The sequence below is a fragment of the Hippoglossus stenolepis genome, chromosome 9 (genome assembly GCF_022539355.2).
Source record: "Hippoglossus stenolepis isolate QCI-W04-F060 chromosome 9, HSTE1.2, whole genome shotgun sequence".
NCBI lineage: Eukaryota > Metazoa > Chordata > Actinopteri > Pleuronectiformes > Pleuronectidae > Hippoglossus > Hippoglossus stenolepis.
This window is the reverse complement of record NC_061491.1, coordinates 11,882,488-11,902,388: the sequence shown is the minus strand read 5'-3', so window position 1 is coordinate 11,902,388 and position 19,901 is coordinate 11,882,488. Positions and strand designations below refer to the sequence as shown.

The window sequence follows — 19,901 nt, the reverse complement described above, 5'->3', positions numbered from 1 at the left end:
GGCAACTTCAGTACTCACTCTTATAATGTATTGAACTCGAGAGCAGCGTTACTGCTTTATGCTCTATCAATTTCACACGAGATGCGAGTGGAGGGCCACGTATTTGTAAAATATTATTTTTAATGTAATCAGGATTTTACTTAAATAGACAAATTCAAAACAGAGTGAGCTGAAATAAAATGCTTAGGGATTTTAATACAGCTTCGGAATATAGAGTCTGACAACTGCAAATAAATGCATACATTTCAATTATGTTCACGGACAAGCACAGTAGTCCTTAATTACTGTTTGTAACATTTGTCAGTTGTTGAACCTTCCACCCATGACTGATTCTGAGCAACACTCTGCATCCAAATTAACTTAAATGCTGCAAGTATAATTTCACTCAGTTCAGTTTAGGGCATCATCTTTCCCTTTCAAAATATTCAATAATTGTTATTTTTTGGGAGTAAATCAATTTGAGCTGACATTTGTTGTACACTATGTTAGTTATTAAAAACAGCAGCGGAAAAACAGTAATTTAATGCCAAGACAATCTCGTGAGAAAAGACCCAATTAAGCAGAGCTGTATAAAGATATGTTAATATCAGTGGAAATGCAACGAGAACAAGCAGTGGAAGCAGTATATCTTCTACAGTATGTACTATTCATTCTTTAACAGGGTTTATGGATCTTACAGGCCACTGCTGTCCATAGATGAAGATCTGACTGCGGGCGATGTCCACTCTGTTCCACGCTAGAGCTAAACTTAGCTGGTCAGGAGCAGAGGCGTTGGCACCTGAGAGAGGAGGAAGCAAGTTGATGGACAATGTCATATTTCTGACAAACAAGGAGGTTTTTAAACACAGATGCAAAGTTAAAGATCCTAACTTTAAAACAACCTGCTAGTGTGATTACCTCCGCCAAGAAGGTCATGTTTTCACCCCTGTCCTTTTGTTTGTTTGTCAGCAGGATTCCACAAAAGCTACTGCACAGATTTCCAGACAACTTGGTGGAAGGATGTGACATTTTGGTGCAGATCCATATCAGAGGACAGAGCCAGAACTCTTTCTTTAAGATTATGAGATAGGCGGTTTTTTGACATGTTCACAGAGAATAATTCATAGATCCTCGTGAAAAAAATCTGTCATGTGTTGGGGACTGATATTTATTGGTGGAGGTATGCAATATTGTAGTTGTCACCTTTGTTGTTCAATCTTCTGTGCTGCTTGAATATTGACGTTGATTTGTCATTACGGCTTCTTCGATTTTCATCATATGCTTATATTCTTATTCACCTGAGCTAAATGCTTATTGTTTTCTTGCTTAAAAGTTGGTACAGTATGATACGATGAAGGTTTATCTCAATCTTGGGAGAACTATGGAAAACATATTTTGTACTGTGCTATATCTCTGTTGTATGGCAGACAGAATCAACATATAGTATCTATAGAGATACAGTATATGATGGTGGTTTTAAAGTGTCTAGCACTGTTTTATAATGGTTGAAATGCATTGATTAGTAGCTTTTTGAGTTGAGGGATCTTATGTGGGCTGCAGAGGCTTCATCTAACTTGAGGCTTTGTGGCACCACTACATCGCCCCGTCTAATGACAAAGTCTCTGCTCTGCTACTGCCTTTGGCCGAAGGCTGATGCGAGCCTGCAGAGAAGAAGATGTATTCACATTGGACAATGACAGCTTGTTCTTTGACGTAACACTTAATTAAATGCTCCATCTCATCGCTGCATAAATTGTGGACTATACCAACTGTGCTCTTTTGATTTTCTGTGTCAGTGAGCATCATTTACTGTACTGTGGTCCTCGACGCATGTATATAAAACTATATTAACTCAGAAAACAAAAGATCAAGTGGCATTGTAAACAGATCCAATTAGCTCACTGGAGCTCTAAATGAAGTGGAGGCAAGAGAAATGTCATTCACAGGCAAGCCCACAATAATGATGGACAAAGTAAATAGCGACTTGTCTCAGTGAGAGCTTTGCTGTGTGTCACTGCTGTGAACAGACTGGACAATGTATGAGTGACAGTGAAACCATTTTCAGACTCATATGAGGTCAGTGGTCCCCCTGAGCTTTACCTTTCACCACTAAAATCTAATCAGTTCATCTTTGAATCCAAAATAGTGTTTGTACCAAATTTGATCAAAAATTCCTTTAAGGTGCTCCTGAGATTTTCACAAAACCAAAAACATCTCTGTTAATTCACAGTGACCTTGACCTTCGACCGCAAAAAAATCAAATCAGTTCAGTCATGAGTCCAAGTGAATGTTTGTACCAAATTGTGTATAAAAGAAACCTCACTATTTTTAATCTAACTGCATAATGCAGTGTTAGCTTTGGTGTAACACGCCACAGCATTTTAACTTCTGTAGTCAGCCTGTGAGAGATTGACCAGGGAGATCTAACAGAAAACCACAGTCTGCTGTTTACATGAATAATTTACCTGTACACTGGGAGTTTAACAAAGTGAAAACAATAAGGAAATAATTGAACCTGGCCTTCAGAGAAATCCAGTGATGTGTAAAGGATTGTGAGAATCTCTTGTGTGCAGAAGAGACAGTGTAGTTTTTAATAAGCACAGCAGTATCATTGCTTTACACAGTGCTCTCTCTGACTTAAAGGTCTGTACAGCATTACTGGAGATTAATGGTGTAAGTTCAGACAGAGCCCTTCTAATAACATGCACAGCCCCCTAATAAGAGCTTTAGTGGAGATTCAGTATGTGTATATTAAAAGGTAGGCTGGCCTTGCTCTTTTAAAAGCCTGTGGCGTCACTCTGGGAGGTTGAACTGCAGCCAGTTGACTTTATGGACCCGATCTGAAGGATATTGACTACTTCTGACAGCAGATCATCAATTACTCCAAACTCCCCTCTGTTACAACATGTGGTTTTGGCTGCAGTTTCCCCTTCAGCTCCGTCTGTTCCCACTTTCTATCACACAGGCTCACACATTCACTCCCTTTATTCTGTCTTTTTCTCCTCGCTCCTGCTCGGTTCACTGTGGATTCTTGACTGCGCCGTGCTTTGACGGGCTTCAGGCAGTATCTCAGTTCTTCGGCGAAGGAGTTTAATCCAAGCATTTTAAAAAGCTCTCAGGCAGGTTGTGACTGATTTCATTTAACACTAAAAGCCTTTATTCAGTCAGCCACAGAATGAGACTTGCATGGAAAATGACCCCTTGTGCTCTTGATCATAAAATATTTTTGTCCCTTTCCTTAGTCATCCACTCTCTTCTTCAGTCTCTTCCTTCCATTTTTTCCTCCTGTTTATTTGATTTAAATTACTTCCCTCATTAACACATCCTTTATTTATCTAAATGTGAAAATGAATCAATGGAAAAGGTATAAATTAGGCTCTCTGGTTGAAATCTTTCTCTGAGGAACAATTCCGAAAATAGTCAATCATATGCTCTGAATTGCTAAGTAGTCCCACAGGACTCACAGTTTTCTTTATACGCGTGCATACGGGTGTGTATGTGTGCAAGTATGTATGCAAACTCGAGCTAGGTCAACGTTATATTCCTTGGAGACGCAAAAGCAACCGTGATCAATACAAGCTACTGAACAACCAATCGAAAAAATTGATCCACGACTGTGTGTGTGGGAGGGTGGAGGTGTGGGAAACAGTGAAGTGGGAAATAGGGTAGAGAAACAAGAGAGATTTAGTTTAATTGCTCCGTCGGCACTTGACACATTTTCAATTTTGTTACTCCAATTCAGTGCTGGTACTGATGAATGCAGAGCAATTTGTTACAGCATATGGATCGCACTGTGCTGTATATCTTTAGGTACACTTTGCTGTGTCATGCCTTAAGACAATATAAGACACATGTAAGAACATTTAATCTTGGACTTTGGGACTCTATAGCTGCAATGTGGCCACTAAAACCATTTCTGAGACATAAGAGGTCATGTGGCGCCACAGTGTATGGTTAGGACATTGGCCAAAATATTACATTATTATTATTATTACTTGACATGGCACAAAGAGGCGTCCCTTTCCATAATTCAGTGGTGACTTTCAGTGTCTTCCTGTAATTATCCGTCTCTGGCCGCAGAGTTAATGAGCAGCTGTGTTCATGCTAATAGATTATTCTGCAGGTGTTGTTTTTGTAACAGGCTTTCATTAGCATGCTGGAAACCTGGATTCACTGCAGGATGGTCTGAAACTGTAGCTCGTGCTCACCTAGAGCTGCAAACGCCTCACGTTTAAAGGAGTAGTTTGAGATTTTGTGAAATACACTTGGATGCTTTCATGCCAAGAGTTATGAGAGGGGATGACAGTACAATAATTACACGCAGCTACAGCCAGCTGCCAGTTGGATTAGCTCAGCATGAAGGCTGGACACAGGGGGGAAACAGCAAGCCTGGCTCTTTACGAGGCTAAAAATACAACCACCCCTAAAGCTCACTAATTATAATGGTATATAACATTGGCAGAATCCATTCAGAGGGGGGAAACTTAAATATTGTGCTGGGATAGGAAAAAAAATCTAATATTTAGTGAAACAGATACTTTTGTCATAAGTTAGTGAACCAAACCAGAAACAAATTGCCAACGTTTAAGACGCCTCCAGAATAGAGGCCCTATTACATTTTCCCCAAATCTGTAAGTTAGCGATTGTTTGATATAACATGAAAACTCAACACAAGTTTGCGCTTGAGTCTCCCTGCCTTGCAGTGATCCAAATTGCTTAATGGAGCTTTAAGAGAGAGGGAAAAAACATAAGCACAGATATCTATGTTTTATTCCGCAGCTATGAACTGAGTAAATGAAAACATACTTGTGTGCTTTGAACATACGCCTAAACTGGGACAGTGAGAGCAGTGTTTTTCTGCTCTCGATATCATCATCATTCCTTTTCATGTTCAGGAACTTCCAAATAACCCAATCCCTAGAGGGCAGTGGTGAAATGGAATTCACTTACTTTACAGGCATGCTCCAGCACACACACACACACACACACACACACACACACACACACACACGCAATGTGCACGCACCCACCTTTGAGTAATGCAGTGAGGATGGCAAGGTCAATGTCCTGATGTCCCTCCGACCCCATCCGGAAAACTGTTATCTGAGAGAGAGAGGGATGTGGGGGGGAGAGAGAGAGAGAGAGAGAGAGAGAGAGAGAGAGAGAGAGAGAGAGAGAGAGAGAGAGGAAAGAGAGAGAGAGAGAGAGAGAGAGAGAGAGAGAGAGAGAGAGAGAGAGAGAGAGAGCGTTTACGTTTGGTGTATAAATCTACACAAATGACGCACTGCTTCCAAGGTGCTCAGAGAAGAGGAGATGAATCACTCTGATATAGTATAATGAAATTATAATGTCCAGAAAATGTCAGAGTGAACCCAGGTGAGGATACAGCAGGAAAATGTCCATAAAACTAATTTCTAACACACAAATGAAGCAAATAAGAAAAAAAGAACAATCTGTCCCAGGATAAAGAAGAGGTGTAATACAAGCAGAACACGCCGAAAGAAGATGTTGACTTTAAAAGTCATGAACGTTATGGACATTTTCCTGTTGTTGTGAACAAATCTGACCTGGACAATCTCCTGCTGTGTTCTTCAGATGTGAAAAGCAAACACTTAATTTTTCTGGACATTTTCTGGAGTTCGTGTCTGAAAACAGCTGCACTGTATTTTCTCCTCTCCAGACTTTCCTCTTCTCTCTCTTATCCTCCTCTGCAGGGAACACCACTAAACTCTCCAAACAGCTGCTTCACTGTACTTCACTGAGAAGGCAACCAAGAAAATGAGAGCAAAAACACGACAAAGAGGGAGATAGCATCAATATGAATAATGTTGCTCTCCAGTTCTGAAGATCATTTTATTCTTTTTTTCCTTTGGCTGAGTGTAACGTTTTTCAGATTAGGACTTAAGCAAAATATTTTACTCTGAGGCCAGTTCAGGTCTTCATCTGTGTAGACTTCAGCTGCATTTTTTATGTCCTGCGTGAGATGAACTAATGGTGCAATGGATAAAAGCCAACGTCTGCCAAGAGGGAAATCTGAGGGAATGGGACAGTTTTTCTGAATTTATATGTTTTGTTATTTATATCAAACGTGTGTACGCCGGCCTTGTTGGTAACTTGTGACTGGACATGCATACCCATACATGTGTGAAGGGCACCTTGTGGGAGCCATGTACGGGAGAATGCGTGTTCTGAATGCCTGACGAGCTATTCCTCTAATCCTCCCATCCACCCATCCATCTCCTCCCACCTCCCTCTCCTCCCTGCAGCCCATCTCCCTTCCCCATCTCCCCCCTATAAATGGCTTCATTTCGTGAAGCTCTGGGAATCTGTGGGCTTTGCCGCTGCGTTTGCTGCGGTTTTCCCTTGGGCGATGCTGCAATGCTGTAGTCGAACCCTCCTCTTTCTCTTCTCGCTCTATCTCTCTTTTCGCACTATCCAAATGCACAAAGTAATTCAATTCACATTGATGATTTACAGTGTCTATTATGTTGGCTCATTCATCATTTGTATACCATATGCTGATGACATCTCGGCTTCTCCCTGAGAGGGAAATGAGGAGTAGGGCATCGTGTAAGCGCCTAAGCCCAGTGTTATGCATTGCAAATGTAATTACTAATAGGTGCGCATCTAAGTGTGTGTGTGTGTGTGTGTGTGTGTGTGTGTGTGTGTGTGTGTGTGTGTGTGTGTGTGTGTGTGTGTGTGTGTGTGTGAGGTGGTCACCTGTGTAATAAAAAGGTAATTCTCTAGGTGAAATAGGAGTGCACTGGAACGTGAAGGTAGCAGTTGAGGTCTTTACAAGTGGGGACACCAATGAGTGGTTGGTGCAATGTGTAATTTCATGTTTAGTTACTGTATGTGTGTGTGTGTGTGGGTGCGGCCAGTGGCTACATTATTATTTGCGAGAATGCATCTTTGCATCCACTCTAATAGATTGTTAACAACACATTTAAGGAGCCAGCTGCCAACACACTTGCGATACAATGACTAACCAAGCATGCGTGTTTGTGTTTTAAAGTATTTCTTCTGTGTGTGTGCCGTGCGATTCTAATAGTTTGTACTTGAACTAAATCCATTTGAGAAATAACTCAACATGGCACATTCCTCCGCAAAGGTCCAACAGTTCCCTTATGAAACCACACTTAAATTCACTAGATCAATTATTATAATAAAAAGGATTCTCTGAGAAATCAACCAGAATGTTTAAAAAGCGGAAAAAAATGAATTCAAATCTGCACAAGAATGGTAACGAAGAAAGGAGGAGGAGGAGGGAGTTATCGTTACATCAGAATGGAGAGTTCTCTAAAGGTGGATGACGCTGTGATAGAGGAAATGTGATGTTTATAGAAGATGTTACTCCTTTGTTTCTATTCTTCCCTCTCCCTTTAGGCCTCTGCACCTTTACCTCCATCCACTCCTTTTCTTCCATCCATCATCTCTCTACCCTCCCTGCTCCCCACCTCCAACCATTAATCCCCAGCAACCTTTCACTTATATACTACCCCACACCACCATCACCATCTTCCTCTCTCCGTCCTCCTCCCTCTTCCCTTCATTCAGACACACCCCCAAGGTGACCCTGTGGTCCCTGTGTGCTACCTGTTATCACAGGAGTTGAACAACACAGAGGCTACGTAAAAACCAAAACCTCTATGACAATGCTAGGTTGCTTATTTAATTGCACTGATTCGAATGAGTCATCAATAGGTGTGTGTGAAGGTAAACAAACAGATCCTATACTCCATCTATTTTCATCGTCCCTTTCAAGCAAAGGTGCTCTTGAGTATTTATTGTGAGCAAACAAGTTCAGTGGAACAACAATTCTATTTTGTGGGTATTTTCCAGCTTTATTTTATTGATAGAACAGTGGACAGCAAGCGTGCAATAGGGAGAGAGAATGAAGGAATACATCAACCAACAAAGGTCAGTTTAGAACAGCACCCACGGCTGTAGCTGTTGGAAAACAGTGTAAAACGTCTTCAAGATCTTTTATATATTATTGAGAAGTGGACTGCCACAGTCAATTAATGGGAAACACTGCACATAACTTCAAGCGCAGCAAAAAAGTGAAGACGCCTGCAGTGAAATTCAACACATAATTTTCTTGTAAAATGTCCAGAGTAATCAGTAACACGAGTGGGGAAATTACCACGCCATGGCATTCCTATAGCACACTAACCAGAAGGTCGGTGGTTTGATCCCCGGCTCCTCCAGTCCACAGATCATGTGCCATTGGGCAAGGCCCTTAACCCTAAGTTGTGCTCGATGACTGTGCCACCAGTCTGGGAATGTTGTGTGACAGAAAAATCCCTGTGTACAGAAGCGCTTTGTGAATGGTTGAATGTGACTTGCACTGTCAAGTGGTCTGTGACGTTCAATGAGACTAGAACAGCAGCGCTATATATAAAAATCAGTCCACTACTAACTGTAGCTTACACTACCTTAAAATGCTCCATATATTTCTGACATCACTCAGCCTCTACAGTGACACAGGGGGTCAGCGTACGAGCGACAGAGCACTGACTCGTGTCTGTCACACTGAATCTCTGTTGACAAGAGTAGAGGAGAGAGGAGAGGAGTTGAAACGCTCAGGAGGGGCAGGGATCAGGAGGATAGATGTGAGACAGCATGAAAGCGGCATCATGTGTAAAGCAAAGGAAGACAGAAGGAGGGAGATTAACTGTTGACAAATTGAAGACGGATGTGAGAAATGAAAAGGGAAGAGGCAGAGCTATCTCTCTCAGCATGACTGGGCTCCGTCGGAGGTTGCCACAACTTCAGAGACACTAAGCTACATGCTTAGAGGATCAGAAAACTGCTCTTCACGCCGCAGCGAGCGAAGCTGATTGGAAAACATTCATCTTCATTTAACAGGCAAAGACCCTGCTGACGCTGCTGCATGTACATGCCAGACACATGGCTTCACCACGCATGGCACACACTTGAACAGCCCACAGAGGTTTCCAATGATCTCCTCCTGTGTATCTTTTACTTTTTGGAATGAACCATTAACTATGTTTTTCCCCCCATCTGTATTCAAGAGCGTGGTCTTCAGGATTTACTAATCTCATGTTCAGATTTTGCAATGCTCTCACTTAAAACCCTGCACTCGCACTGCTTGTGCTTGGATTTCCTGCGCTCCAGCTTCAGCTCTTCTCCTCACTCTCACGCTGCTTCTGTGCACACGTGAAATGTCAACAAGTCCTGCTCTCAAACTGAAAGACCATGCGCTTATTAAGATAGGAAAAAAAAACACATAACCTGTAAACAGTCCAAAGTATAAAAGAAAAAACAGAGGGAATAGGTTTCTCTACTCAGGAAATGTTGTACTGATAAACTGCCCTGCTGATCATGAGCTCTCCGCAGATTTCTCTGTTTGTGGTTCTGCACCTATTTTCAAAATTGCTCTTCATCCAAACCACAATTCATTTTACCTCTACTCATACTTCTTGTCTCACATGCCTCCACCCTCCCTCTTTCACTCCATCTGTGCCTCCCTCCCTCCCACCCTCTCTCTCTTTCTCTCTCTCTCTCTCATGGTCCATTTAAGTCACTCGTTCACTCTCCTCGTCTTCCTCCTACTAGTTCTTATAGTCTCTGTTGTCAGGGAGGGGGAGGAACATTGTGGGCTGGTGGTTCCTCCTCAATATTTAATCCGAATTAAACATAATAGGACTATTCTGCGCTCAATAATTCATACCAAGCTGGGAGATACCAGGACAGTCATCTTGAACCCTCCTCCCCCCCTACACAAACCCACACCACCCAACAGAGGAAGAGGGAGGCGAGGGCTGGAGACCAGTTACTGTAAATGACAACAGTGTGTGGTGATATTTAAATGCACGGACTCTCACGCTGCCTGTGGTCTTTTCAGTGCTGTTTGACATTCATGTAATGTTCCACCTTTGTGTAAAAGAGATAAAAGAAACACGATAAGCGATGCGCATATGCGATGAAGATAATTACCCTCTTCATCCAGACAAATTGATACAAATGTGGCTGATGCTTTCTTTTAGTATTCTCTTTCATTGCACTTACATAACGCATCAGCTATATACTTTAAATCAGCTAGCCCTGTGTAAAACGCAAGCGCTTGCACATCATTACTCATTGATTAGCTTTGCAATTAGCCCCCCCCCCAACTCCACTTTATCCGACGTGAGATTTAATTATCATCTATTAGAGCAGATTTTTTTACTGGGCTTAAATTAGACTGAATGCAAACACGTGACTAGCTAATTGTTTTGTGAAGCTGTGGCTTGTAGCTGTAAATAGCACTTCTCAGTTTTGTAATTTACTGTCTAACTAACTTCACAATGATAACATCTGTCATGTGGCATCGTGAAATGACAGAGTTAGAGCAAAAAAATAAAATTGGCTACGAGGCTTGAATTAAACTGCCTGTTCCACTTGAAAAAATTAAAAAAGCACAGGTATAAATTCCAGCCTGCACGTAGGATTGTGAGTTTATAGCCTCTTGATATAAAACAAACAGACCTGAGTATGACAAACACAGCAGAGGCAACAGGAAACAAGTGAAGGACAAAATGTTTTCATGAATAAACCAACAAGCTGAAAATAAGGAAAAAAGCATGTCCTTCTTTGGACTTCACACACACACACACACACACGCGCACGCACGCACGCGCACGCACGCACGCACACGCACACACACACACGCCCTCTCTCTCTAATACATTATCCCAGTCACCTTTAGTCTTTCTCTTTTCCTCCCACACTTTGGCTTTCGTGCAGCGGGGCCAGAAAAATGAAAGCACAGGCAGGCGTACTGGCACAAAGACAAACACACACTATCATTTACTCTCTCGCTCTCATACACTTACCCACTTTGAGACCAATGCACCCACCCAGGATAAACATGCATCTGCTGCCAGTGTGAATGGGTCAACACATGTTATCTAACCTGGTTTTGTGACCCAGCCCCTGACCTGGGTGTTAACATGAGCTTGACACATCTTGACTTTGGCTTAAACACAGGTTTCTAGAATATGTGACTGTGGTTAATACTATAGTATCACTGTATCCCTCTGGAGGGAATTCATTACACCTATGTTAAGTCCTGTCAGTTTCCATATATTGATTTTAAAATGATCTCACTTGTCTAAAAAGCACTTTGTGATCTTGCAGCAGCCTACTTGTCTGACATGCTTCTGATGTATGAACCAGAATGGTCCCCTCAGCTCCACCAGATACAGAACAGTTACTGGCAGAAATACTGTACAGTTTGTTCAACATGTAGGACTATGTTTTGTTTCCTTATTGTGTGAGAGGGGACAACAAACATCCAGTCCCACAGACCGCATGGTAAACTGTGCAGCTGTGAAGGCACCCCCCCAATTAATTTCAAACAGGCAATTCTACAAGGAGTGCTGCATTTGAATAATTGATTCTTAACAAGTGGTTTAACTTTGATGAGCTGCTTGACTTTGACTAAGTTTGTATGTGTGTGAACTAGTTGTCCTTTAAACATAGGTCTGAAACCAGGGTTTTCTCACGCTTGGATTTACCAGCGTTCGACTTTTTATGATCATACACATGTATCAAGTATAAAGTTTTACACAGAAGCTGCGTCACACCAGTGTTTCATCCTCATGAGTCAAACTGTACCGGACCTATTCAATTTCAAATTGTTCCATCTTTAAGTTCCACAGTTGTTTGACTTGTGGTCCACCAGAGGGAGCATGCCCTGCAAATAATTGCCTGCATCAAAAGATACAACTTTCTAAGAAACATCTGCTGTGATCTAAAAGTATAATGAGTCGAGCACAACCTTGTCTGACCTCCTATACAGTACTTTGTGCCAGAAGTCCTGAGCACTCCTGTCAGAAGCTTGCAAACACTACCCGTAAGCCTGCATAAATAGCCTGCATAAATAAGATACCTGATTTCATTCAAATTGTGTCATGATTGTTTTTTATGAAAATGTAAAAAGCCCTTTTTTATGAGGAGCCGTCTTGTCCTTTGTTAAAATGTTCCATTATCTCTTAGGACACTGCTGAGAGTAGTAGTACCATGACATTGAACAAACAAGACGTGTTGTCCCACCTATTCCATACTCTGAGATGTCACTGGGTTTCCTCAGAGGTTGTCGGTTGTACTGAAACGTTGTGTGTTCTCAAACGTCGCTGTGTTTCGACCCCTGGGGCCATTTCTGTGATGTTGCCAAAAATACTCTTGAGTGCTCAGTTTCTGGAAGGCAGTGGTAACAGTTTGGTAAATTCAGAGAGAGACAGCATCAGATTATCTGGCCTCTACAGCTGCTCCTGCTGAATGATTCACATGCCATTGTTCTGCTCTGGCGTATTGTGTTCAGAGGATCCATCAGTGCAGTGTGAGCATCAGTCAGCCGCTGGAACCCCACTGAGGACACAAATCAATCCACTTACACGCTGTGCAACTGTGACCAATGCTAGGCAGCCTAAAAATATGACATGTGCTGTGTGTGTGAACACATACTGTATGTGTGTGGTTTGTGTGAGCATGTGCTTTTGATTTCTTTGTGTGACTCAGTGCACTATTATGATTATTAGAATAATCGAAACACATCATGATTAACCTGCAGTATTTGTACAAACAGGGGGAGGAGTAGCATGAGATAAACACCTGGCAGGGTCATCTCACACATTCCATCCTTCATCATGATTAAATAGAGCTTGGGTGTGTGAATGCTTGTGAATACAAATTCATTAAAGACGGCCACTGATCCAAACTCCCTATGTTAAAGCACAGTCGCTTTACCACAGGAGGTCAATGTTTTTTTTCCCCCTCACTCACACAGATTGGAAGTGCACGGGAGGCAAAGTTTCGCCACTGAAACATTCACACATATCTAAACGTGCCCTTATAATTCTTTTACATCAAATTTACCAGATATATGTGTTTTTTTTTAAAAACATGGCTTAACCCGCTAAAAAAGACAATCGACTCCTTTGCCATTGCCAATAGAGGAGAGAGAGAGTTCAGTTTTTTTCCCCTGGTGAGTCATGTTCAACGTCATTAGCGCGCCTGAAACCAATGTGCCTGTGTTGCATCATGCTGTTGCACGTTGTTCCCAGGATGCAAAAGCTTCATGGCTATTTACGTGCCAAAGCCCAGAAGTTCAACGCATGTAATAATGTCATGGCAGAACAGGTGCCGCAGCAACCTCTGGACTGCTAAAAGGTGATGAAGAAGAAAATATCACATTCACCCAGGAGTCATGTTTCCATTTCCACCTTATGGAACCAGAGCAGATAAAAACCTGTGTCCACTGCAGAATAGGGATGAAACGGTTACAGGTTTTACAATTAACCACAGTAAAATCCCAGACGGTTAGTATAATTGTGGGAAATTTAAATTATCATTATAACTGCATTTGTTTACTATGGCGTAAAAACTGTCCAGCATCAACCACAGTGAATAACGGTGTCCTACACACAGGCGTGGGTTTGTTATGTGCATGTGCGAAGTTTACTTTGTTTTATTAGCTCAAACGTTTAAGATAAACGTGTATTTAAACACACTGACATTTTGCACGCACGCAGTTCAACTGCAACACACAACACAAGACGTGAGATAACATGCACAGCCAGAACTTTAGGCTTAAAGTGACCGGAGCGATCAAGATTCATGATGCAACGTCATCGATTAATAACAAAATACATGTGATCGTCAGTTTACGACAAAGACGAGCAGATACACACACACACACACACACACACACACACACACACACACACACACACACACACACACACACAGAACACAGTCCTGCAGACAGAAGAGAAGCTTCCTGCAGATTATGACGCAATGCAGTGTTGCAGACGAAGCAACGTCCTGTTTATCCATGAACATAAACATGAATTTATGGGTTTTTATAAAGATCAGTTCAACGTGTGTGTGGTTAGAAAAGAGCAGAGGAGCAGAGTCTCTTGTTGACCTGCGTCGGGTAATGCGCCTGCTTGCCGTGCCGCTGCACATCACCTCTACACCCACAGCATTTAAGTGCATTAATAAGAGGTGAGCACCGTATGACTGACAGCTCTCTGAGGTGACTGAGACTCCAGCCCGGGGGACAGGGATGTGTGTGACAGCCATGCTTGACAAGATGTGCTTCTTGACTTAAACATGGCCAAAGCGGCACAGACTCTCAAGTGGAGGCCATTTGGTCCCGAACTTCATCTGAATACATTTACATCCACTTAACGTTACATGTCATACATAAAAGATGGGGTAATAATTGCTTCAATAAAAGTTTCACGCTGAGCAAGCTTCATTTGTTCCTGCTTAACATAATTTTCATTTTGGGGCTTTGCTACACAGGGTTAGAGTTTTATGCTGACATTGGTGTTATTGGTGACATTTTGTGTATATACTGTTTATATTTTCTGTGGTGCATCTAAAAAATATAACCATGCATGTGCATAAATGATGTATATGTGTGTGAATAATGTACGTACATGTGTCTGCCAGCATGTGTATGTGGACATGTATGAAAACCACACTCACCAGCTCCTTCTTCTTCATGCACTCCATGAGAATGATGAACAGATGTTGGGCCTGAGTGCGGCTGTAGGTGAATGTCTTCTGGATGGTCACCAGCAACTGGTCTCTTAGTGACTCATTAATTATGCTGTGGGAGCGGAGGTGAGGGGGAAATAAGACAAGAAAATGTCAGGAGGGTGTAAGAGAGAGGGAAGGAGAAGAAGAACAGTGTGGGGGAAGCAGGCAAAGTAGATTTATTTGTCAGTAGGTAAAACCAAGGTTGACTGGGACTCTCAGCATATCTTCTCTGAGTCGTTGATGAGATGGAAATCTGCAAGTTTACCTTCATCTGTAACTGCATATACAGTATGAAGCTATAAAACAATGCTGAGGCAAATATAAGTAAAAATACACATCAGATAATTTCAGAAAGCATTTTTCAGGTTCTTCTTTTTATATCACTTCATGTTTTTATCATAACAATATTTCTTACATATTACACTGCAGCTTCAGCATTACGTGTGTATGAAATTGTATGAATATGTTTGCATATGTTTGATCTAAGGGACTTGAGGTCTTTGCACAACAAGTCTGTAGTTTTCGTCCAAAATTGTCACACGTTTAAAAATAAATACAACCTCTTGTTGTGTGCATCACGTTTACACCCAGACTCGGAAAGTTAGCCCCGTTCAATTTGGTGTTGGTGTTGTTTGAGCTGTTCAGGATCAATTGGATAACAGAAATGGGTTTTCTCAGTGATGGAATCAAACTGGACCACTGCGATCCTGAAATAGACTTGGAAAAGGTCGGCACAACTTCGCAGCTCTTTGGTGAGAAGATGAAATTCTCCTTGTTCCTGACGGCTTATTGGGATTAGATGGATGTTCTAAGTGAGAGGACCACAAAATCATCCCCACAGGTCGACTCCATGTTTATCTCCTACTGCAAGTTTCAGGAACGAATAGAATAATTAAATGCGTTTGACTCTGTGTGTGATGATTTTTATTAGATGATGTATTTAATAGACATGAAAAATACAAACTTGTTGTGCAAAGACCTGTTATCTAATCATTTAGTAATAATCAAAATCATTTTTATCAGAAAGTCTGATTGCAAACAATCTCCCCAGAGTAAGTGATTTTCCACAGTGGATAAAGGTTGTATTAGTTAGTGTTTGTCCTCAGATTACAGCATGATGTGCACATGTGAGAGAGCGTACCCTCCCTCCTCAGAGTATTTGTGTCCAAAGGCCAAGATGTCTGACGCTCTGCCACTGCCATCACACACCACCACTGGAACTGGAGGAGTGTCCCTGAGGTACTCCAGCACAATGGAGATCACATTAGGACCTCCCTCCACAATCAGAGCCACCACCGGCACACCCTGACCAATACCTGCACGTAAAGAGAGCGGGAGCAGGAGAGACAGGGCGATGGAGGGATTGCAGGGGGGAACAAAGGGATGAACAATTCAGAAAAGGGACAGAGAAGTAAAGAAAGGTTAAGGACAGAAAAAGACAAAGGGAGGGGAGTCAGGCTTGATCTACAAATAGAAAAGCTCAAACCAAATTTACCAACCACGTATTAATGTGTCGCTTGTGATGCTTCCTGGATTTATTGCCAAGACGTTGCACACTTTCTAATTATGGCACAGAGGATTAAAAAAAATATACCAAAAATAACCAGCCTTTCTTTGTTCTCTGTTCGTGTGAGTGTGTGTGAGCGTTACACTGATAAATCCCTCACTGTTCCACATAGATTGCTCCTTGCCTGCTAATCACAGGCTATTTAGAGTAATTATGCATCATTAGCAGGTGGGTTATTTCTGTACGCAGTGAGGCTAGTACAGGAGAAGCTACTGTAGATATGAAAGTTATTGCCAAACGCTCAAAGGAATTTCCAGCTTTATTCTCGCTCCTCTCTTCCTAGCTGTTGTTCCTCATTAAACCAAACCATTACAGACACCATAAACCTTGTTCACTCTCATTCCTAAGGCCCATTCTCTCTTATCCCCTTATGTTCTTTCCCCTTTTAGTGTCCTCAGTCCAATCCACTTCCAAAACTCCCTTCTCCCCTCATCCTGCCTGTTCCTGCTAACCTTCTATCTTCCTCTCTGCTGTTTTTTTCATCATCATCTCCCTCTTTTTCTGTTTCATGAAGTTGTGTTTTTTTACCGGGTATTTTGACTCTTCTAATTCAAAAGCTGTGTAGCTGCCGGATCTTCCCCACCCTGCTGCACCCTCAGTCTGGTCTGCATAATTCACAAAGGAGAAAGCATAGTCTGTCTCTCAAAACACGCAGGCAGACGAGCACGTACAGATGTGTGCTTACAAACTTGGCACACGCGCTCGCACACACAAACACAAACACACGCACGTATTTGGGAGCAAACCCTCCACCATTACGCTTTGCCTCACACAGCCGCGTGCGGCCTTGTAACAGGGACAGTTACATAAGGAGAATATTTTAGGGGCCTTGCCTACTTCAAAGAGGTAACACGTCACTGTGCCACAACACATCACACGACCATACATCAACAGGGCGGAATGGAAGAGAGAGAAGCAGACTAATGACTTGCATTTTTGTGTCGGATTCTTCCATTTCTTTCGGATGTCTATTTTTTCCGTTGCCTGGGTGTGTGTACGCGTGTGCCAGTTTACGGCTGTGTCGGATAGAGCATTGATATTGATGACTAGTGAGCTCTTGGAGGCAACGCCGCACTATGTAAAGATTATTGTTCTACTGAAAGCCACCGAGGAGCAGATGAGAAGGGGAAAGCACAGCTGCGTCATGGCTAATTGGTGGGAGGAAATTCTCTATCACCATTCATACACACACATGCATTTCGATACATATACACACACGCATGCATGTCCATGTATAACTTAACAAAAATCCCCAAACATGTGCATCCACATACACACACACAGAAGCATGCCCATACATACATACTCATACACGGTGATAATAAATAATCTTCTGTTTTCCCTGACTTTTCAAAATCAGCAGGCACATGTTACTGTTATAAATATCTATATATACATCATTTAATATTTGTAACATCATTTTTCTCTATGTCATGCCCACAAATCTATTTTTAGTTTAGTTTTACAGATTTGAATGGACATTTTGCAATTCTGTCTCGATGGACATAATGTCACCTGAATTTCAACTGGTGCCACCTCCACCAAAAAAATCGGCCACACATTCCAGTCCTGCTCCTGGAGGCTTGTGTGGAAACTGAGACCTTAAAGTAACCAGTGTTGATGCTCGGCCAACTGCTGCTTCCACTGAACCTGCAATTTTACACTTCTTTAAATATAATCCTGCTGTTGTTAGAAAACTAAGTCCTTTGAATTATTCCATCCATGTGGGTGGATTTAGCGCTCTGAACTCTCCCTTTCATATTAAATAAAACTCTATTTTAATACAGCATGTGCAGTGTGGTCACATGAGTCAGCACTTTCAGAAGCACATATATTGTTCTACATCTATTGTTCTACACCCATGCCTGGAAAGCTAATCTGCTAATCTGAATTTGGTGAGAATGCAATCTTCTTACTGGAATTTACAAAAGTGCAGCACTTTTATAAAGTGGACTGGGTCTATATGTCTGGTTTTTCTTCCCGCTGTTTCGTGGCTGTGGCTCAGGATCTAGAGCGGGTCTTCCACCAGCCAGAGGGTCTGTGGTGTGATCCTCAGCTCCCCCAGTCAGTTGCTGAGGTGTCCTTGGGCAAGACATTGAGGCCCCAAATTGTCCCTGATGGCTGTGTTCAGTGTATGAATGTTAGAAAATCAAGCCAAAACGCTCAATACAAGAAGGAATAAATTAAAGTAACATAAAATAAGATTTTAATGCTATGATGTGAATAAAAACAACTTAATGACACTCAAAAGCCTGCAAGAGCGTCAGGGTCTTTAGTTTCATCTTAAATGTGTTGACAGAAGGGAAGCACTTAACAGTAAAAGGTAGACTGTTCTAAAGCTTCGGGGCTGCGACAGCGAACACACAGTCACCCTCATCCTCATCCTCAGCCTTTAGCCTCGGCCGAGGAACAGCCACGAGCTGAGAGACCGGAGAGTGGAAAAGGTGGTGGAAGCTCCAAGACTCAATTAGGGGCCAGGCTTTTTAGTGCTTTAAAAACTGTGTGTGATAGAAAAATTGCTGCAAGAAAATGTGGTTGTGAATGGGTGAATGTTACTCGTATTGTAAAGTACTTTGAGTGGTTGATAAGATGAGAAAACTTCGATACCAATACAGTCTATTTCCATTTTTTCTTATACTTCATCGTTTTTGTTTATGTTTCAAAACTCAAGAGTAAAGTGGGTTTCACTTCTGAGGGAACATGCAACCCCATGACAGAAATCCTAATAGAATTTGGTGATGTTACATGTATGATGTTTCTGTCTGATTCTAAATGCAATAACAAAGCTTTTACATCTACAGATATTTGTAGATGCACTGACTAATCTCCTCTAAACCCGTTCTTCCTCCTCCTCCAGCACTGGCTTTATCCATGCACCAGTCACACAATTCAACATATCAGATTACACAATCATCCCTCTGTATCCCATCCATAGTTTTTAGCCCAGTGCCCACACCGTATCTCTCAGGAGGAAACTACCCTGATGGTCGATGAGGATCCACAGCCAGTTTCTATTTTTATCCTTGTCTGGGAGAGGAGGAAGTAACGAGGAGCAGAAGGAATTTGGGAGGAAAGGCAGAGCCCGTAAGTGAGACACACATAACATGCTTAAATGATGCTAATTAAGGATTCAGCTATGACTCATCCTCTTTTTGTGTGTCTGTGTACATGAGTGTTGCCAAGTTTGTACTTGTATGAGTCAAATTAGTATCAGTAGACTCGGGGAGGTGTGCTACATTATGTGGGTCATTGTCTTCGCACCCCCTCACACCAAATGTAAAGACACACACACATGAACACGACATTATCCGTGCAACAACCAAAGGAGACGGGAAACATCGCATCTGTGAAGGCAACACGACACGACAGGCTACAGAACTAAAGGTCACGGGGTTTGATGCAGAAAAAGCAAAGCTTCATTTTTTTTTTTTTTGTCATGTTGTGACATCAAGATATTCTGTTATTTCTAACCAGGTCACAAGAATTCTGACTGACTCAGGCCTGTTGTGCCACCTTTTTACCAGGATCATGAGTTGTGGGGCCACCACGGCCGAGTGAGCCCGAGAGAATTAATCATGAAAGGTGTCATTGACCAATAAAGGACCAATTCAAATATTTACAACAGGGAAATAGGGGTTTAAGAAATATGACCCTTGTGATTTGTGTGATGATTTGTGAATCTGTGGGTCTGTGAGACTTTAAAGTGGTATTCAGTGATCTGGAATATTAGACCATATTTACACTTTGTTACGTCATGCATTTTGACTGATCAGAGAAAGATACTGGACATCAAGAA

General features: G+C 42.0%; 1 protein-coding gene across 5 annotated transcripts in view; it reads right to left on the bottom strand.

The window, feature by feature from the left end:
• The window catches only part of trpm3 (transient receptor potential cation channel, subfamily M, member 3), a 122,361-nt gene that overhangs the window by 34,315 nt on the left and 68,145 nt on the right, over positions 1 to 19,901 (bottom strand). For all 5 annotated transcript variants that reach the window (XR_007032974.1, XM_035166598.2, XM_035166599.2 and 2 more), the window contains exons 7-10: positions 15,680 to 15,854; positions 14,485 to 14,608; positions 5,010 to 5,082; positions 678 to 778 (exon numbers count right to left, since the gene is read on the bottom strand). Coding sequence is in view for 4 of the 5 variants with exons in the window: in XM_035166598.2 (XP_035022489.1) it covers positions 678 to 778; positions 5,010 to 5,082; positions 14,485 to 14,608; positions 15,680 to 15,854 (473 nt within the window). In the remaining variant the exon portion in view is untranslated. The remainder of the gene's footprint in view (positions 1 to 677; positions 779 to 5,009; positions 5,083 to 14,484; positions 14,609 to 15,679; positions 15,855 to 19,901) is intronic.